This window comes from Oncorhynchus kisutch, linkage group LG3 (genome assembly GCF_002021735.2).
Source record: "Oncorhynchus kisutch isolate 150728-3 linkage group LG3, Okis_V2, whole genome shotgun sequence".
Lineage (NCBI taxonomy): Eukaryota > Metazoa > Chordata > Actinopteri > Salmoniformes > Salmonidae > Oncorhynchus > Oncorhynchus kisutch.
The window spans coordinates 25,553,662-25,576,286 of record NC_034176.2 but is presented as its reverse complement, the minus strand read 5'-3'; the positions used below and the strand labels follow the sequence as shown (position 1 = coordinate 25,576,286).

The window sequence follows — 22,625 nt, the reverse complement described above, 5'->3', positions numbered from 1 at the left end:
CCAACAATTGTTAACAGACAAATTTATAGTTCACTGTATCACAATTCCAGTTAGTCAGACGTTTACATACACTCATTTGACTGTGCCTTTAAACAGCTTGGAAAATTCCAGAAAATGATTTCATGGCTTTAGAAGCTTCTGATAAATTATGTCAATTAGCCTGAGTCAATTGGAGGTGAACCTGTGTATGTGTTTCAAGGCCTACCTTCAAACTCAGTGCCTCTTTGCTTGAAATCATGGAAAATCAAAGGAAATCAGAAAAGAACTCTGAATTTTGGTTCATACTTGGGAGAACTTTCCAAACGCCTGAAGGTACCACACTCATCTGCACAAACAATAGTACACAAGTATAAACACCAAGGGACCACGCAGCCGTCATACCGCTCAGGGAGGAGACTCGTTCTGTCTCCCAGAGTTGAACGTACTTTGGTGCGAAAACTGCAAATCAATCCCAGAACAACAGCAACGGACCTCGTGAATATGCTGGAGGAAACAGGTACAAAAGTATCTATATACACAGTAAAACTAATCCTATATATATCCACAGTAAAACGAGTCCTATATCGACATAACCTGAAAAGCCGCTCAGCAAGGAAGAAGCCCCTGCTCCAAAACCGCCATAAAAAAGCCAGATTACGGTTTGCAACTGCACAAGGGGACAAAGATCATACTTTGGAGAAATGTCTTCTGGTCTGATGAAACAAAAATATAACTGTTTGGCCATAATGACCATAGTTATGTTTGGAGGGAAAAGGGGGTGGCTTGCAAGCCGAAGAACACCATCCCAACCATACTGCATGGGGGTGGCAGAATCATGTTGTGTGGGTGCTTTGCTGCAGGGGGGACTGGTGCACTTCACAAAATATATGGCATCATGAGGCAGGAAGAGTTTGTGGCTATATTGAAGCAACATCTCAAGACATCAGTTAAAGTTAAAGCTTGGTGGCAAATAGGTCTTCCAAATGGACAATGGCCCCAAGCATACTTCCAAAGTTGTGGCAAAATGGCTTAAGGATAACAAATTGTGGCCATAACAGAGTGGCCATAACAAAGCCCTGACCTCAATCCTATGGAAAATTTGATGGCAGAACTGAAAAAGCATGTGCGAGCAAGGAGGCCTACAAACCGGACTCAGTTACACCAGCTCTGTCAGGAGGAATGGGCCAAAATTCACCCAACTTATTGTGGGAAGCTTGTGGAAGGCTACCCAAAAGTTTAACCAAGTTAAACAATTTAAAGGCAATGCTACTAAATACTAACTGAGTGTATGCAAACTTCTGACCCACTGGGAATGCGATGAGAGAAATAAAAGCTTAAATAAATCTTTCTCTCTACTATTATTCTGACATTTCACATTCTTAAAATAAAGTGGTGATCCTAACTGACCAAATACAGGGAATTTTTACTAGGATTAAATGTCAGGAATTGTGAAAAACGGAGTTGAAATGTATTTGGCTAAGGTGTATGTAAACTTCCGACTTCAACTGAACATATGCAGGTTTTTACAAATACATAAATATAAGGTTTTAATATATACATACATATACAAGTTTTCACTGCTTTACTCACCAAACACTTTATGCCTTATACCAGCCCATCGTACAGTGACAGTGCCTGCACAATGGAGGGGTCTGCCTTGGAACCCTCTTGAAACTCCTGCAGGGTCAACTTGCCATCAGCATTCTGGAATAGGAATACAGGAGAAGAGAATGCAATGGAACTGCAGCTGTATCGCAGATCAGGCTACTTTTACTCTATTTTACCAGCAGGGGGCAAAAGTGATTCTCAAACAAATCCTGAGTAAAGTACCAGAGCCTGTTCAACACGGCTTGGCTGATCTAGTTCAGTGCACTTGGATGGTCAGCTCTCTTCCCTCTGCCCATATAATTGACTGAGTGCTGCTGCTGTGCTCTGAAGCCAATCCTATTGGCTGATTCTGGCACTGGGTATTGAACTGACAAACACCCAAGCTGGCTCTATCTCATCTCCCACTAAGCCGAGGACGAGGAGGGCCTGAGTGAGCTGACTGGGCATTAGCACTGGGCTGTGGTGGTGAGGATAAATCTGTGGTGTTTATACACTGCAGGCAGTGTTAGTGACGCTGGGATGGCTATGGCTAAGAGGTTAAATTACACTCCCCGCCTCACTGCACTACAGCACAGGGACAACAGTAAGAACAAATCCACATTCAGTCTTTTCTGTTGATTTTGCTAGTTAGTTCATTACAATAGTACTGCCACTTACTTGAACAACAAAGTGATCTATAAGTTGTACAACAAAGTGCAAAATAGCTACCAACATAGCAAAGATCAACACGTAGTTACATAATGATATCATATTATAACCCCCCCCTTGGGTTGTGCCGTGGCGGAGATCTTTGTGGGCTATACTCGGCCTTGTATCAGGATGGTAAGTTGGTGGTTGAAGATATCCCTCTCGTGGTGTGGGGGCTATGCTTTGGCAAAGTGGGTGGGGTTATATCCTTCCTGTTTGGCCCTGTCCGGGGGTATCATCGGATGGGGCCACAGTGTGTCCTGACCCCTCCTGTCTCAGCCTCCAGTATTTATGCTGCAGTAGTTTATGTGTCGAGGGGCTAGGGTCAGTTTGTTATATCTGGAGTACTTCTCCTGTCTTATCCGGTGTGCTGTGTGAATTTAAGTATGCTTTCTCTAATTCTCTCTTTCTCTCTTTCTTTCTCTCTCTCGGAGGAACTGAGCCCTAGGACCATGCCTCAGGACTACCTGGCATGATGACTCCTTGCTGTCCCCAGTCCACCTGGCCGTGCTGCTGCTCAAGTTTCAACTGTTCTGCCTGTGATGATGAATATTTGACCATGCTGGTCATTTATGAACATTTGAAAATCTTGGCCATGTTCTGTTATAATCTCCACCCTGCACAGCCAGAAGAGGACTGGCCACCCCTCATAGCCTGGTTCCTCTCTAGGTTTCTTCCTAGGTTTAGGCCTTTCTAGGGAGTTTTTCCTAGCCACTGTGCTTCTACGCCTGCATTGCTTGCTGTTTGGGGTTTTGGGCTGGGTTTCTGTACAGCACTTTGAGATATCAGCTGATGTAAGAAGGGCTATATAAATACATTTGATAACCCACGGTGGTGGTTTTGGGTTACTACAGTGTTTTATGTAGCGATATACCTTGTCCATCATGGCAAAAATACGGTCCACTCTCTTCTCAGGTGTATTTTCTTCTTCTGGTAACTCTACAGTGTTCCCCTGGAGTACAGAGGCAAATATACTGTCAATATACATGTCAATGTATTTTGTGGGGGCGGCAGGTAGCCTAGTGGTTAAAGTGTTGGGCCAGTAAACGAAAGGTTGCTAGATCGAATCCCTGAGCTGACAAGTTTTTTTTTAAATCTGTTGTTCTCCACAAGGCAGTTCACCCAATGTTCCTAGGCTGTCATTGTAAGTAAGAATTTGTTCTTAACTGACTTGCCTAGTTAAATGTAAAACACTATGTGCATGCTACCATTTCTCTTTGACATTGGAACATTTGTATAACTTTGTATAACTTACCACCATCAGATATATGGCATCTACGATGTTTAACATCTCGTCTCGTGTGATGTAGCCATCGTTATCAAGATCATACAATTTGAAAGCCCCTGTAAAGACAGCAAAAAAATGGTGAATGCCCAGTTCTGACTGTAAATAAAGTTGTTTTGAGATGCAGATGGGGATCGGAGAGTGTATGTAGCCTTTATTTTGTACTAATGTATTGTATGCTTGCCAATCAGATTGAAAATAAGTGGCTGTGTGTGGGGGAGTGGAGTAGGACGAGGGTTTTGAAATGGAATGAACCCCTGCATAGTCAGAACCATTTTCCCCAAATATCCAAACCCAGGGCTCACACAGTAGGCAACATAATTTAGCTTAATGCGTTACCATGTCTAACTATCTCTTATTTGTTGTCTTCTGTGAGCCTGTTAAGCTCTTTGTTTTGTTCATGCATAACAATAGGATCACAAAGAGCCATGTCCTGTCACTGAAGTGTCAAAGTGCATCTGGGGGTCACTGCATAATGTGAAGGGGTCATCTCTCCTTACATCTGAGCTTCTCATCCAGTGTCCCCCGAGAGGTCACCGACAGGGCCTGGATGAACTCAGAGAACTCTATGCGTCCATCCTATTCAATGACAGAGAGAACAAGAGAGAGAACGAGGGGTAGGGGAGTCAGACAGGCAGAGAGGGAGAGTGAGAGAGCGAGAGAGGGGGGGAACAGTCAGACAGCAAGAGAAAGAGAGAGTGAGAGGGGGGATAATAGAGAGAGAGACAATGAATATCTTCTTTCACACTAACACCCCAATACACTTTGTTTGGTCTATTGCTGAAAAATGGGACAGACTTGTGCTCCGTGTCCGCTGCTATTTCTGCACTGCACCTGGCTCTCCCCCGAGGCTAAAGCATGTCATCGCTGGTCATTAGCGAGATGGATGCATGCTGTATGATATTTTTAAAGTTATTACACACTCATAGAACCACTGTATATTAGAGCCAAATAAGTTTCACAGCTTTCACATCGATTATACATCTGAAATGGACATCACAGGTTTCTCCCTCTGTCCTACAGGGTAAAGCATTCTCCAGGCAGTTTTATTTCGCTCCAGCTTTCTTGGATTCCCTCACAGCATCCTGTCACAGCACTCAGAAGAATTTCCAATTACCTTCCAAAAATTGGGGGCAAATCGGTGGCCTGCAGCTTACTGCTGCAAGGGTTCAATTTGTGCAGTACGTGGAAATGTCTGCCAATAAGAGATAGTGGTCAAGTATAAAATGGAGTCATAAAGCAGCACTAACAAAGACAGACTGGCTGCAAATTCAGCTCTCTTGATGAAGTTCTGAAATCAAAGCTCATTCGGCTGTACCAGACTTGCACTAATGTATTCTTTAATAGTGCAGAGTATTTTGTTATTCATGCTCTAAAGCAGCATATCTGTAACAGTAGCTGCTCCTAGTAAAGCCTGAGAATTGACACCTTGGATAGGATAGTAACCCTGAGAAGAATTTCCCCACTGCTCATATTCAGAGAGTCTGACCCCACTATTAAGACCAATGTGTTCTCTAACTACAGGGTGCTTAGCACAAATGAAGCCCATAAATAAAGAGCAGAACCAGTGTGTGTGATCTCCATGGCACAAAACCCATTACCCACAGGTTATGGCCGCCAATGGTCATCGGCCAGCCTGGAAGGGCTGTTCTTAACAACACATAGTCCATTTCCCTTTCATTTTCAGGCACCTCTAACCTGTGCTTTGTCAACCCGTCTCACCTCTGATGGGCCCCACAGAAGGGACTCCTTTCTGTGCTTGGATTCCACCTCTGATTAGAGACCATTACACTGCACTACCAGTACCATGACTAGACACTACCACTAATATGACCAGACACTACCAGTACCATGACTAGACACTACCAGTACCAGACACTACCAGTACCATGACCAGACACTACCAGTACCATGACTAGACACTACCAGTATCATGACCAGACACTCCCAGTACCATGACCAAACACTACCAGTAACATGAATAGCCACTACCAGTACCATGACTAGACACTACCAGTACCATGACCAGACACTACCAGTAATATGACCAGACACTACCAGTACCAGACACTCCCAGTACCATGACTAGAAACTACCAGTACCATGACCAGACACTACCAGTACCATGACTAGACACTACCAGTACCATGACTAGACACTACCAGTACCATGACCAGATACTACCAGTACCATGACTAGACACTACCAGTACCATGACCAGACACTCCCAGTACCATGACCAAACACTACCAGTAACATGAATAGCCACTACCAGTACCATGACTAGACACTACCAGTACCATGACCAGACACTACCAGTAATATGACCAGACACTACCAGTAACATGACTAGACACTACCAGTACCAGACACTACCAGTACCATGACCATACACTACCAGTAACATGACTAGACACTACCAGTACCAGACACTACCAGTACCATGACCAGACACTACCAGTACCATGACCAGACACTACCAGTACCATGACCAGACACTACCAGTAACATGAATAGACACTACCAGTACCATGACCAGACACTACCAGTACCATGACCAGACACTACCAGTAACAGACATTACCAGTAACATGACCAGACACTACCAGTACCATAACCAGACACTACCAGTACCATGACCAGACACTACCAGTACCAGACACTACCAATACCATGACCAAACACTACCAGTAACATGACTAGACACTACCAGTAACATGACTAGACACTACCAGTACCATGACCAGACACTACCAGTACCATGACCAGACACTACCAGTACCATGACCAGACACTACCAGTACCATGACTAGACACTACCAGTAACATGACTAGACATTACCAGTACCATGACCAGACACTACCAGTAACAGCCATTACCAGTAACATGACCAAACACTACCAGTAACATGACTAGACACTACCAGTACCATGACTAGACACTACCAGTACCATGACCAGACACTACCAGTAACATGACTAGACACTACCATTACCATGACTAGACACTACCAGTACCATGACCAGACACTAACAGTAACATGACTAGACACTACCAGTACCATGACTAGCCACTACCAGTACCATGACAAGCCACTACCAGTACCATGACCAGACACTACCAGTACCATGACTAAGCACTACAAGTACCATGACCAGGCACTATCAGTACCAGACACTACCAGTGCCATGACTAGACACTACCAGTACCAGACACTACCAGTACCATGACCAAACACTACCAGTACCATGACCAGACACTACCAGTACCATGACCAGACACTACCAGTACCATGACTAGACACTACCAGCAACATGACCAGACACTACCAGTAATATGACTAGATACTACCAGTACCATGACTAGACACTACCAGTACCATGACCAGACACTACCAGTACCATGACTAGACACTACCAGTACTATGATCAGACACTACCAGTACCATACACTATCAGTACCATGACCAGACACTACCAGTAACATGACTAGAGACTACCAGTACCAGACACTACCAGTACCATGACCAGACACTACCAGTACCATGACCAGACACTACCAGTAACATGACTAGACACTACCAGTAACATGACTAGACACTACCAGTAACATGACTAGACACTACCAGTAACATGACTAGACACTACCAGTACCATGACCAGACACTACCAGTACCATGACTAAACACTACAAGTACCATGACCAGACACTACCAGTACCAGACACTACCTGTACCATGACTAGACACTACCATGACCAGACACTACCAGTACCATGACCAGACACTACCAGTACCATGACTAGACACTGCCAGTACCAGACACTACCAGTAACAGACACTACCAGTACCATGACCAGACACTACCAGTACCATGACCAGACACTACCAGTACCATGACCAGACACTACCAGTAACAGACATTACCAGTACCATGACCAGACACTACCAGTACCATGACCAGACACTACCAGTACCATGACCAGACACTACCAGTAACATGACTAGACACTACCAGTAACATGACTAGACACTACCAGTACCATGACCAGACACTTCCAGTACCATGACCAGACACTACCAGTACCATGACCAGACACTACCAGTACCATGACTAGACACTACCAGTACCATGACCAGACACTACCAGTACCATGACTAGACATTACCAGTACCATGACTAGACACTACCAGTACCATGACCAGACATTACCAGTACCATGACCAGACACTACCAGTACCATGAATAGACACTACCAGTAACATGACTAGACATTACCAGTACCATGACCAGACACTACTCTAGTACCATGACTAGACACTACCAGTACCATGACCAGACACTACCAGTACCATGACTAGACACTACCAGTACCATGACCAGACACTACCAGTACCATGACCAGACACTACCAGTACCATGACTAGACACTACCAGTACCATGACCAGACACTCCCAGTACCATGACCAAACACTACCAGTAACATGAATAGCCACTACCAGTACCATGACTAGACACTACCAGTACCATGACCAGACACTACCAGTAATATGACCAGACACTACCAGTACCAGACACTCCCAGTACCATGACTAGAAACTACCAGTAACATGATCAGACACTACCAGTACCATACACTACCAGTACCATGACCATACACTACCAGTAACATGACTAGACACTACCAGTACCAGACACTACCAGTACCATGACCAGACACTACCAGTACCATGACCAGACACTACCAGTACCAGACACTACCAATACCATGACCAGACACTACCAGTAACATGACTAGACACTACCAGTACCATGACTAGACACTACCAGTACCATGACTAGACACTACCAGTACCATGACCAGACACTACCAGTACCATGACCAGACACTACCAGTACCATGACCATACACTACCAGTACCATGACCAGACACTACCAGTACCATGACTAGACACTACCAGTACCATGACTAGACACTACCAGTAACATGACTAGACATTACCAGTACCATGACCAGACACTACCAGTACCATGACTAGACACTACCAGTACCATGACCAGACACTACCAGTACCATGACTAGACACTACCAGTACCATGACTAGACACTACCAGTACCATGACCAGACACTCCCAGTACCATGACCAAACACTACCAGTAACATGAATAGCCACTACCAGTAACATGACTAGACACTACCAGTACCATGACCAGACACTACCAGTAATATGACCAGACACTACCAGTAATATGACCAGACACTACCAGTACCAGACACTCCCAGTACCATGACTAGAAACTACCAGTAACATGATCAGACACTACCAGTACCAGACACTATCAGTACCAGTAACATGACTAGACAGTACCAGTAACATGACTAGACACTACCAGTACCAGACACTGCCAGTACCATGACCATACACTACCAGTAACATGACTAGACACTACCAGTACCAGACACTACCAGTACCATGACCAGACACTACCAGTACCATGACCAGACACTACCAGTACCATGACCAGACACTACCAGTAACATGAATAGACACTACCAGTAACATGACTAGACACTACCAGTAACATGACCAGACACTACCAGTAACATGACCAGACACTACCAGTACCATGACTAAACACTACAAGTACCATGACTAAACACTACAAGTACCATGACCAGACACTACCAGTACCAGACACTACCTGTACCATGACTAGACACTACCATGACCAGACACTACCTGTACCATGACCAGACACTACCAGGACCATGAATAGACACTACCAGTACCATGACTAGACACTACCAGTACCATGACCAGACACTACCAGTACCAGATACTACCAGTACCATGATCAGACACTACCAGTACCAGACACTACCAGTACCATGACCAGACACTACCAGTACCATGATCAGACACTACCAGTACCAGACACTACCAGTACCAGACACTACCAGTACCAGACACTACCAGTACCATGACCAGACACTACCAGTAACATGACTAGACACTATCAGTACCATGACCAGACACTACCAGTACCATGACCAGACACTACCAGTACCATGACCAGACACTACCAGTACCATGACCAGACACTACCAGTACCATGACTAGACACTACCAGTACCATGACTAGACACTACCAGTACCATGACCAGACACTACCAGTACCAGATACTACCAGTACCATGATCAGACACTACCAGTAACATGACTAGACACTACCAGTACCAGACACTACCAGTACCATGACCAGACACTACCAGTAACATGACTAGACACTACCAGTACCAGATACTACCAGTACCATGATCAGACACTACCAGTAACATGACTAGACACTACCAGTACCAGACACTACCAGTACCATGACCAGACACTACCAGTACCATGACTAGACACTACCAGTACCATGACTAGACACTACCAGTACCATGACCAGACACTACCAGTACCAGATACTACCAGTACCATGACCAGACACTACCAGTAACATGACTAGACACTACCAGTACCAACCAGAGACAGCACCCTCAACCTTTGTACTATATGTTACTGTTTGTTTACTAAGATTGCAGTGACTTTGAAATTGTAATTAAAATCACATAAAAAAACACATGTACTTGTGGAGGAACAAATGAAGGAATCAACAATCAAGAACCTTGTTTTCATCAAAGACGTTGAAGACAAAAGAAGCAAACTTGGTGGGGTCACCAAAAGGGAAGAACTGCTTGTAGATGTTCTGAAAGCCCACTGCATCCAGCTGACCACTTGGACAGTCCTTTATAAAGCCTTTGTACCTGCAGGACATGATGATGATGAGAGGGGAAGGCAAAGAGAACACAAGAGAAGGTTAACAGGATAAGGATACAATTATGCCTATTGAATATAATATGAAAATGTGTTCAATGCTTCAGATACAGCTATTCACATGCAATCAGCATTTATCTAGTATAAAACAGCATGCTGTATCAAAATGTTCAACCCAAAGCTATTTGTCTTGCTAGCAGATAAGACAATGTCTCTAAACCGATGAAGAGGCAGAGGGAGTTTAATTCAAATTACTTTCTTGTCTCCTTCTGCTAATGTGCATAAATGATAGATCAATCTGTGAGCTTCTAGCCTCTGGAGATGATACATCCAGTATGACATAACATCACAGTTAAATACAGAACCATGTTTCATATGCAATTTCCCAGTCAATCAAACAGAGACAGTCTCATTGTACAACTCAATAAAGAAACAATGTTATCAGTGGAATAACAAGCCTTTAATGGGTCTGTACAGAGGCAGGGAGGGAAAAGGAGAGGACAGATCCTGGGCTTCATTCAGTCCTTCCTTTGGCTCCTTACTCTGAAACTCATACTTTTAATCTGCCCAACAGACAAAACACACTCTTCCATGGCTTAGAATAGGACAGACAGACACAGGGAATATCTTAAAATATACTGAGAAAAGTTTGAAGAGAAGACCATAAACCTTCAATTTGCATATCCAGATGTGGAGATATGCTGAGAAATGAAAACCCAGCGAAGAACAATGAGGAATTAAGTCTAATTGCCGTTCAGTGTGCAGGCAATACAAAGCACATCATAATCCCAAAATGACCCATTTCAAGTGAGATAGATTTCGTCTGACTCATTTGTGAATATCCCATTGTCTCCGTAAAAACTAAATCTTTTCAGTAGATTCATTGGGGAATTTATGCAAAAAAACTGTTCATGCAAAATCTCACAGCCCTCTAGATTTTATCAGTTGGTTAGCAGCCATTGACTACTAATTGGACATTAAGCAAGATGATCCCTATCTAACTAAACTAAATGTGAAGCAGCTCTTTCTAGTTTGAAGTAGCTCTGGCTAACTCAGTAGCATATGTGGAGTTGTGCATGGACACATATAGTCTAGCCTAGTGTAACGGATGCCCTGCTGCCTGCTCAGCGAGTACCGCTTCCTCCTGATTCGGCGTATACCGAGGCTTGAACCCAGTACCTCTGCTTTGCTTCTTACCAGTCGGCACAGCCGAAAAGGTAGCTATTCAGTGACGCAAGTGGGGACACTTCAGGCTCAGGAGTGAGCTTCACACATCCCCATGTGATAGATTCATCCCCTAAACTTAATCCACAACGACCCCAGCGTTGTTCTGAGTGCAACTTCAGATCCAAATCACAGCACCATGTGTAACGGATGTCATGTTGCCAGTTTAGCGAGTACTGCTTCCTCCAGATTCGGTTCATATCGAGGTTCCAACCCATGGGATCTCTGCCTTGCTAGCAGACGTGATCACCCTCCCGGAGATTCTTACCAGTCGACGCCACCAAAACGTTAGCTATTCGGGGGTGCAAGTGGGGACATTTCAGGCTGAGGAGTGAGCTTCACACATCCCCATGTGGTACACTAGGTCCCAGGCCATTCAGGATAATTGTATTTATTCACATAGAGATAGCCAGTGCAATTATGTCCCAATTAGCGAGCCAACATGACTGACAGTGTTGTGGACTGCTCATAACCATCCACCATGATATTTAGCCATTTTCCCTTGTTGTTGTCCAGTTGACAGGGATACTTGGCTCTGTCCCCCTGTTATTGATTGCAGGTGAGCACTAAGCATACTAACATTTCCCCCTGAATATATTAGCATATACTCAATACGGAGGAGACATTTAATGTACAGCACCGGCATTTATCTAACCCCGCTAATTCTTCCATGTCTGTCGGTGGCTCCTCCACTAATTACACACCATCTGGCATTTCCCCTGTTTAAACTGTCTCTCATCCTTCACACTCAACCATGATGATTGCGGCTGATCTTCAAGTGGGGAGTCATGCAAAGTTTCTGTGAAATAATGTATGGGAGGGCCACTCAGCTGGCTGCAGTGCACAGCCAAGGGGTTATTCTGCCCCAGTGTATCCAGGCAGCCCCTGAGACTGGTCAGCTCTGCAGCGCCATGCTAGGGAAGCCCGCCAAGCATTGTCTTTATTCTGCTGCTGCGTGTGGATGTGCCCTTGCTCACTGGCCCTATCAGAGAGGGCCAAGTGCATCAATACACTGACTGGCTGGCACACGAGGCACTGACTCCTCTCCCTATAGTACAGTCAGGATCAGGTTTTGACACAAAGCCAAGGCCGATAAAATAGCGTTAAAAACCATGTGAGATGGACAGGGAAAGGCAGCATTGGCACGTGATATGGGTTACTGTAAATCCTTATTCAATGTTTAGGCTAGATCTAGCCTGGGGTGAGATGTATTCAACTCTTTTCCACCACTCATTTACTACAAGAGTAAAAACAGAAGCATTTGCAGTGTGGAATAAGGACCCAGTAGGCTCAGCCAGCTACATCATCATTTTGCTTTGAGATTAGTTGGTTGTGTTTTATTGCGTTACATGGCAGAGGACATGACCCAATTCCCTGTGTGCTACAAATTGTAAAATAAATAAATAAAATAAAAACTGTGAGGGGGAAAGCCATGCATGCAAAGACAAAGAGTACCTATAAATACTCACATCCTCTACAATAGCACCAATCCTTGACTCTCATTCTATTTTCAGAACTCATCTGTCTCCAAGACAATGTGTGAAAAAAAAAACTTTAGCCTCAAATGCAGTAGCACTACACAATCTATTAGTGATGGGAGGGGAAACCGATACAGTGACATATATCGCAATACTATAGTTGGATGATTTTATATCGATATTTGACCCCAAGTACTGATTCAAAAAATACATAAAATATATATTTTTTGCTACTATTGTAGCGTTAACTGGCGCTAGTCAGCTGTACCTGCGCCAAAATGCAGGTATTTTTAAATCCTATAGGTTGTTCTCCATTTTCTTTTAAATAGTAAGCCAACATGTTTCCCTGACTGATCAAAACGTGTTTTCTCATGCTATCTCTTGTCTCTCTGCAGCAGACATATGGTGAGCAATATGTTTGGAAAATCGACTCTCAATACATATAGAATCGCAATACATATTGTATCGGCACCCAAGTATCGTGATTAGGGTTGCAAAGTTACCGGTAATTTACCAAAGTTACCGGAAACCTTTGCAATTTTTGTAATTAACATGTCATCTATGGCAATATATGGTAACTTTGGTCATTTATACTTGAATAACTTTTAAAAAATGTATTCATTTTTTTATATCTGTGTCCATATTGTCCATGATTTTCTTGTGGATAGACCATATGGTTCAAGAGAAAATACCCAAATTAATGAAAAAATAATCGAATCAACAATGACATTATTTTCAATTAACTATTGACTTTTTTTCACAACTGCCAGCAGTTTGGCGCAAAAACATTTCAAACAAAGACATATTCACATAGTAAAATAAATGAACGCGTGTGAAAAACATATAAACAATGGCATGAAATAACATTAAGGACCTGGCATGTGAGATCGATAGGGAAAGGCAGCATAGGCATGTGATATAAACTCAGCAAAAAAAGAAACGTCCTGTCACTGTCAACTGCATTTATTTTCAGCAAACTTAACATGTGTAAATATTTGTATGAACATAACAAGATTCAACAATCTGCATGTAAGCTGCATCTCCTCCTCATGGACTGCACCAGATTTTCCAGTTCTTGCTGTGAGATGTTACCCCCACTCTTCCACCAAGGCACCTGTAAGTTCCCGGACATTTCTGCGGGGAATGGCCCTAGCCCTCACCCTCCGATCCAACAGTTCCCATATGTGCTCAATGGGATTGAGATCTGGGCTCTTCGCTGGCCATGGCAGAACACCGACATTCCTGTCTTGCAGGAAATCATGCACAGAACGAGCAGTATGGCTGGTGGCATTGTCATGCTGGAGGGTCATGTCAGGATGAGCCTGCAGGAAGGGTACCACATGAGGGAGGAGGATGTCTTCCCTGTAATGCACAGCGTTGAGATTTCCTGCAATGACAACAAGCTCAGTCAGATGATGCTGCGACACACCGCCCCAGACCATGACGGACCCTCCACATCCAAATCGATTCCGCTCCAGTGTACAGGCCTCGGTGTAACGCTCATTCCTTTGACGATAAACGATAATCCGACCATCACCCCTGGTGAGACAAAACCGCAACTCGTCAGTGAAGAGCACTTTTTGCCAGTCCTGTCTGGTGCAGCAAAGGTGGGTTTGTGGCCATAGGCGACGTTGTTGCCGGTGATGTCTGGTGAGGACCTGCCTTACAACAAGCCTACAAGCCCTCAGTCCAGCCTCTCTCAGCCTATTGCGAACAGTCTGAACACCGATGGAGGGATTGTGCGTTCCTGGTGTAACTCGGGAAGTTGTTGTTACCATCCTGTACCTGTCCCGCAGGTGTGATGTTCGGATGTACCGATCCTGTGCAGGTGTTGTTACACCTGTCTGCCACTGTGAGGACAATCAGATGTCAATCCTGTCTCCCTGTAGCGCTGTCTTAGGCGTCTCAGTACGGACGTTACAATTTATTGCCCTGGCCACATCTGCAGTCCTCATGCCTCCTTGCAGCATGCCTAAGGCACGTTCACGCAGAAGAGCAGGGACTCTGGGCATCTTTCTTTTGGTGTTTTTCCAGAGTCAGTGGAAAGGCCTCTTTAGTGTCCTAAGTTTTCATAACTGTGACCTGAATTGCCTACCGTCTGTAAGCTGTTAGTATCTTAACGACCGTTCCACAGGTGCATGTTCATTAATTGTTTATGGTTCATTGAACAAGCATGGGAAACAGTGTTTAAACCCTTTACAATGAAGATCTGTGAAGTTATTTGGATTTTTATGAATTATCTTTGAAAGACAGGGTCCTGAAAATGGGCTGTTTCTATTTTTTACTGAGTTTAGGTTACTGTAAATCCTAATTTATCGTTTAGGCTAGATCTAGCCTGGGGTAAGATGTATTCAACTCTTTTCCACCACTCATTTACTACAAGAATAAAAACAGAAGCATTTGCAGTGTTGAATAAGGACCCAGTAGGGTGCGTAAATTATCTGTAACTTTGCAACCCTAATCACGATACTTAGGTGCCGATAAGATATGTATTGCGATTCTCACGATTCTATATGAATTGCGATTTGATGTTCCAAACATATTGTTCACCATATGTCTGCTGCAGAGAGACAAGAGAGAGCATGAGAAAACAAGTTCTGATCAGTCATGGAAATATGTCACATGCTTCAAGATGGCCACCATTTTCCTGTACCCAAGAAGGCAAAGATAACTGAACTAACTGACTACCGCCCCATAGCACTCACTTCTGTCATCATGAAGTGCTTTGAGAGACTAGTCAAGGATCATAACACCACCATACCGGCCACCCTAGACCCAATTCAGTTTGCATATCGCCCCAACAGGTCCACAGACGATGCAATCAACATCACACTGCACACTGCCCTATCCCAACTGGACAAGAGGAATACCTATGTAAGAATGCTGTTCATTGACTACAGCTCAGCATTCAACACCATAGTACACTCCAAGCTCATCATCAAGCTGGAGGCCCTGGGTCTCAACCCCTCCCTGTGCAATTGGGTCCAGGACTTTGACGGGCCGCCCCCAGGTGGTGAAGGTAGGAAACAACATCTCCACGTCGCTGACCCTCAACACTGGGGCCCCACAAGGGTGCGTGCTTAGCCCCCTCCTGTACTCCCTGTTCACCCACGACTGCATGGCCATGCACGCCTCCAACACAATCATCAAGTTTGCAGACGACACAACAGTAGTGGGCTTGATTACCAACAACGACGAGACAGCCTACATGGAGGAGGTGAGGGCACTCGGAGTGTGGTGTCAGGAAAACAACCTCTCACTGACCGTCAACTAAACAGGAGATCATCGTGGACTTCAGGAAACAGCAGAGGGAGCACCCCCCTATCCACATTGACAGGACAGCAGTGGAGAAGGTGGAAAGTTAAGTTCCTCGGCGTACACATCACAGACAAACTGAAATGGTCCACCCACACAGACAGTGTGGTGAAGAAGGCGCAACCTCAGGAGGCTGAATAAATTTGGCTTGTCACTAGGGCTGGGCGATATGGCCAAAATATTAAATCACGGTATTTAGACTGTATTTTTGTTTTTGAATAATAAAAGTTCTACATTTGCTTTATGAGTAATGAGTGATCCTAGGGTGGCAACACATACATTCTAAGTGATTTCTAAGTGAATGTTCTCTTGACAAGTGCGTGAATTGAACCATTCTCCTGTCCTGCTAAGCATTCAAAATGTACCGAGTACTTTTAGGTGTCAGGGAAAATGTATGGAGTAAAAAGTACAGCATTTTCTTTAAGAATGTAGTGAAGTAAAAGGTGTCAAAAATAAAAATAGTAAAGTATAAAGACCAAAAAACAACTTAAGTAGTACTTGGAAGTATTTTTACACCACTGCTCAATTGAGATAATTTCCACACTGCCACATGAGGCTGCACAATATGGAAAAATAATCTAGGATTTATGGAACTATTTGTACTGAGAGTCAGGAAGCATGTCCAGTGAGTGAGTGTTTTAATAACATAAACAGAACATAATATAAAACAAGAAACACTACCAGCACACAGTCATGAAACAAAAACAATGACACCTGAGGAAGGAACCAAAGAGAGTGACATATAGGGCAGTTAATCAAGGAGGTGATGGAGCCCAGGTGAGTGTCATAATGTGCATAACGATGGTGACAGGTGTGCGCCATAAGGAGCAGCCTGGTGACCTAGAGGCTGGAGAGGGAGCACACGTGACAACTTATTTTTAACCAAATGTTGCAATTGCGATTTGACTTGTGAATTAGAGAAAAACTGTTGGAATCATGGAAATAGAATGACTATTCTAATGTTATAGTTAGAATATAAAGTGGGCACTTTGAATAATGTGTTGTTTGAGATGAAAACAAATTAAAATGCCAGGGAGTTGTTATTGTGACATGGTAGGAACTAAAGTGTTGATATGTGTTTCCTAGGGGACCCTATTAGCTTTGACTACATTGCTTGTTTTCTCTTAGCTACTTCATGTAGTTTACATATTCCTCTTTGATTTAGAAAACACTGTTGCAAAAACAACATGCTGATTTAGGTCTACACCATCACTGCTATTATCAGGTTGTATTAGCTAGCTACGTTTGCTCTTACTCAGTACATTTATTAGTGGCTAACAATTAGCATCTCAAGATTTAGGACAACTTTTGCTAAGAAAATACAAACAGCTGTTTGCTAATGTAAGAAACACAAACTAATAGTGTCATTATAGAATGCAAGTGGATTTAAACTAATAAGCATAGTGAAAACAGCATTGTTGTCATCAACATTATTGCATGTTTGCATTATTGACCATGCAGACTGAATGCAAATGTCTCGTGGTTGAGGAACATCAAATGTGTTCCTTGAGTGACGGGGCGTGGCTAGGTCTGTGTGGAAAGTGGCACGGCGAGAAAGAGCAGAGAGAGATGACTCGATTAGTGAAGTAAACTATAAAAATTGACATTACACATGGCGTATCACTTTTAACAAACCAAACATTCAAATACTGGTATAGAAGGTAACGTAAAAACCCAAACCGGTCCCTATATCAATTCCGATATATAATAAAATACGGTATACTGCCCAGCCCTACTTGTCACCTAAAACCCTGACAAACTTTTATAGATGCACAATCGAGAGCTTCCTGTCGGGCTGTATCACAGCCTGGTACGGCAACTGCACCACCCTCAACTGCAAGGCTCTCCAAAGGATGGTGCGGTCTGCACAATGCATCACCGGGGGCAAACTACCTGCCCTCCAAAACAAATAATCACGGACAATAACCACCCGAGCCACTGCCTGTTCACACTGCTACCATCCAGAAGGCGAGGTCAGTACAGGTGCATCAAAACTGGGACCGAGAGACTGAAAAACAGCTTCTATCTCAAGGCCATCAGACTGCTAAACAGCAATCACTAACTTAGAGAGGCTGCTGCCTACATTGAGACCCAATCACTGGCCACTTTAATAAAAGTATCACTAGTCACTTTAAACAATGCCACTTTCGGCCATTGCTCATCCATATATTTACATGTACTCATTCACACCTTTAGATTTCTGTCAGAACTAGAAGCACAAGCATTTCACTACACTCACATTAACATCTGCAAAGGATGTGTATGTGACCAATAAAATTTGATTTCATTATTCACTAAATTGATGGTTTATATTTAGGACAATGTTTTACAGCTTCGTCATTATATATATATATTTATATATTATATGTATATATACAGTACCAGTCAAGAGTTTGGGCACACCTACTCACTCAAGGGTTTTTCTTTATTTTTACCGTTTAGTGAGTATTAGCGAAAACATCAAAACTATGAAATAACACATATGGCATCATACAGTAACCACAAAAGTGTTCAAACAAATCCAAATATATTTTATATTTGAGATTCTTCAAAGTAGCCACCCTTTGCCTTGATGACAGCTTTTTTCCGGTAACTTTGGTAAATTGAAATGCATTCCAGGTGACAACCTCATGAAGCTGGTTGAGAGAATGCCAAGAGTGAGCAAAGCTGTCATCAAGGCAAAGTGTGGCTACTTATTTCATTATTTTATATACTGTATTTTGCATGAGGGCCAGAGATAATTACAGAAACCTGTGATAATCCAAAGTACCCATAAGGCCACTAGATGGTTTGTGATAAATTACATAAAATCCTTGAAAGTTACTACAATTGTGGTCGTTTACTGGTAAACTTCTAAAGTTTCCAGTAATATACCCTCCCTTTGCAAACCAAATCGTGATCATATCGTAGCGTGAGGTCCCTGGCAATTCCCAGCCCTACAATTTAGCCTACTTAAATACTTTATCCATGGATTTCACTTTAGAAGCAATATCCATGCGCCACGGAACTATCAAATTGAGGATTTAATCAAGGGGCTATATAAAGTTAGGCATGCTCTCGGCACTCTGTAGAAAGGCCTTAATAACCAGAGCAGAGTTGAAGCATCAGTCAGACATGAGTAAACAACTCTTGACACAGTCTGGCTGCTGCTCAGGAAGCTCCAGCCCAGCCAGCTCACCTCCCAGTCACTGGGCTCAGCCCACGGAGCAGCATACCTGCATTCCAGAGTCAGACCAGTCAGACTGAGCCTGCAGGCTTCAGCCAGCATTTAGATGGGACCCATTCAGCAAGGCATATGGCCCCTGGAGTACCTGACATTAACACCTGCCAAATTTAGTAAACAGCACATGTTGCAGGTGAATCTGTCACTCACCCACATTGACAGGTACAGTTCTGAGAGTCTAATTGAGGACTAGGCCCAATGCAGACTAGAAGAATTTGGAAGAAGAGAGGGGTAGAAAAGGGTAGAGCAGAAAAGGGAGATTTAGAGGGTCATTGAAAATCACATGTACTTACCACTGTTGCACCTCTTTCTCTGTAACTGGAAGAAAAAAGGAGAGTTTTTAGCAAGAGGGAATAAAGGTATGTACCATGTCTCAGACCATTTAGATGACTTGGACAAATCCACTGTCAGTTGAAAATCACAGATTCCCATGACTGCATAGGACTGGGCTGTAACAAAAATAATCAAATTATGATTGCACTGAGCACTTTTGGGTTTCTTATCAATTTGCACCCACCCTGGGGAATAATGTGTAATTATTTTTGTTTAATGTATAATTGAATTCAGTACTTTGGAGTTTAATGTGTAATTTAATTCAGTACTTTTGTTGTTTAATGTGTAATGGAATTCAGTACTTGTGTTGTTTACAAACTGAATGATTCATCACACCTGAAGCTATGGAATTCACTCATCTGCTACATTGCTCCCAAGGACTTCCACGTTATTATAATTCAAAGGTCAACTTAGCAGATTCATGGACAGAGGAAGAGAGGGAGAGAGAGAGACAGAGAGGGGTTAGCAGGAGGAAAGTGAGTGGCTTGGGTAGCAAGACATGTTATCATGCCCGCAAACAGCATTAGTATCAACCACTCCATCGTGGTTCTCCCTCCAGCCTCCAAAGTAACCAAAGCAATTTTCACCATCTGAACGATGAGGCATACTTTCGGGAAAAATCTATGGCTGTGTAGGTAACCTGGTAGACCTGTGAGGGCGTTTTGAACGTACACTGCTCATAGCCTCAGGACAGACATGGGGTATTCTCTAAACCGACAGGATGCTTCTTAATAAGGCTCCACAAACAACATAATGAACTAGATGTTCATGGGCTAGATTTGGCTGTTCCCACTGCCACAGGTCATACTGACACATGGATATGGTGGTGTGGTACTGTTACCTCGGTAATGAGTGTTCTAATGTTGTAGTCCCCATAACCTTAGTTAGATTTTTTTTTAAAGCTAATATATAGAATCCTTCAGTCTTTGGAGGGAATAATTCATGGTTTTGAATAGTCACAACTATTGTATTACCTGAACCTGTATTACCTGAACCTCAAGTCAGTTAAGAACAAATTCTTACTTTCAATGATGGCTTTGGAACAGTGGGTTAACTGCCTGTTCAGGGGCAGAATGACAGATTTGTACCTTGTCAGCTCGGGGGTTTGAACTTGCAACCTTCCGGTTACTAGTCCAACTCTCTAACCACTAGGCTACCCTGCTGCTCTACAGTGAGGGCTTAATTTTAACAAAACTAACGCAATGGTAAATCTAAGCACTGGCGATAGTGCTATTGGTCCCCCCGACCAATAGCACTAGTGTGCTAGTGCTTAGATTTACCAGTGGGTGAGAAATATTTTTCTATTTTCACAGCCTTCATTATCAGCGCAATAGCTGGCGGTAGTGCAAAATGGTTGGGTTTTGAGAGGCAGGTTCTCAATAAGCAAAATATACACTACATAACCAAAAGTATGTGGACACCTGCTAGTTAAACATCTCATTCCAAAATCATTGGCATTAATATGGAGTTGGTCCCCCCTTTGCTGCTATAACAGCCTCCACTCTTCTGGGAAGGCTTCCCAAAAGATGTTGGAACGTTGCTGTGGGGACTTACTTTCATTCAGCCACAACAGCGTTAGTGAGGTTGGGCACTGATGTTGGGAGATTAGGCGTTCCAATTCATCTCAAAGCCCGAACCATGAAAAACAGCCCTAGACCATTATTCCTCCTCCACCAAACTTTACAGATGGCACTATGCATTTGGGCAAGTAGAGTTTGACATCTGCCAAACCCAGATCCTTCCATCGAACTGCCAGATGGTGAAGAGTGATTCATCACTCCAGAGAACGCGTTTCCACTGCTCCATGGGGATCTTAGGCTTGTGTGAGGCTGATTGGCAATGGAAACCCATTTCATGAAGCTCCTGATGAACAGTTCTTGTGCTGATGTTGCTGCCAGAGGCAGTTTGGAACTCGGTTGTGAGTGTTACAATCGAGAACAGACGATTTCTACATGCTACGCGCTTCAGCACTCGACAGTCATGTTCTGTGAGCTTGTGTGGCCTATCACTTCGCGGCTGAGCCCTTGTTGCTCTTAGACGTTTCCACTTCACAATAACAGCACTTATAGTTGACCGGGGCAGCTCTAGCAGGGCAGAGATTTGATGAACTGACTTGATGGACAGGTGGCATCCTATCACGGTGCCACGTTGAAAGTCACTGAGCTCTTCAGTAAGGCCATTCTACTGCCAATGTTTGTCTAAGGCGATTGCATGGCTGTGTGCTCGATTTTATACACCTGTCAGCAATGGGAGTGGCTAAAATAGCCAAATCCAATCATTTTAAGGGGAGTCCACTTACTTTTGTCCATGTAGTGTATGTAATGTATAAAGACGAAGCTGTAAAACTTTGTCCTAAAAATAAACCATCAATTTAGTGAATACCATTGTTTAATATGAGGGTTTCAACATTATATTTATTTTACACACGTTTATTTATTTTACTATGTGAATATGTCTTTGTTGTGAAGCGCCAAACTTCTGGCAGATGTGAAAAAAGTCAATAGAACAGTTGCAGAGCTAATTTGAAAAAAATTGTTTAACCTTTATTTAACTAGGCAAGTCAGTTAAGAACAAATTCTTATTTTCAATGACGGCCTAGGAACAGTAGGTTAACTGCCTGTTCAGGGGCAGAACAACAGATTTGTACCTTGTCAGCTCGGGAGTTTAAACTT

General features: G+C 43.4%; 1 protein-coding gene across 1 annotated transcript in view; it reads right to left on the bottom strand.

Moving 5' to 3' along the window:
• The window catches only part of ncs1b (neuronal calcium sensor 1b), a 38,558-nt gene that overhangs the window by 3,230 nt on the left and 12,703 nt on the right, over nucleotides 1–22,625 (bottom strand). Inside the window, exons 4-9 of the mRNA XM_020471052.2 lie at nucleotides 19,914–19,938; nucleotides 10,232–10,370; nucleotides 4,060–4,138; nucleotides 3,530–3,618; nucleotides 3,149–3,226; nucleotides 1,570–1,683 (exon numbers count right to left, since the gene is read on the bottom strand). Coding sequence (XP_020326641.1) covers nucleotides 1,585–1,683; nucleotides 3,149–3,226; nucleotides 3,530–3,618; nucleotides 4,060–4,138; nucleotides 10,232–10,370; nucleotides 19,914–19,938 — 509 coding nt within the window. The 3' untranslated portion in view covers nucleotides 1,570–1,584. The remainder of the gene's footprint in view (nucleotides 1–1,569; nucleotides 1,684–3,148; nucleotides 3,227–3,529; nucleotides 3,619–4,059; nucleotides 4,139–10,231; nucleotides 10,371–19,913; nucleotides 19,939–22,625) is intronic.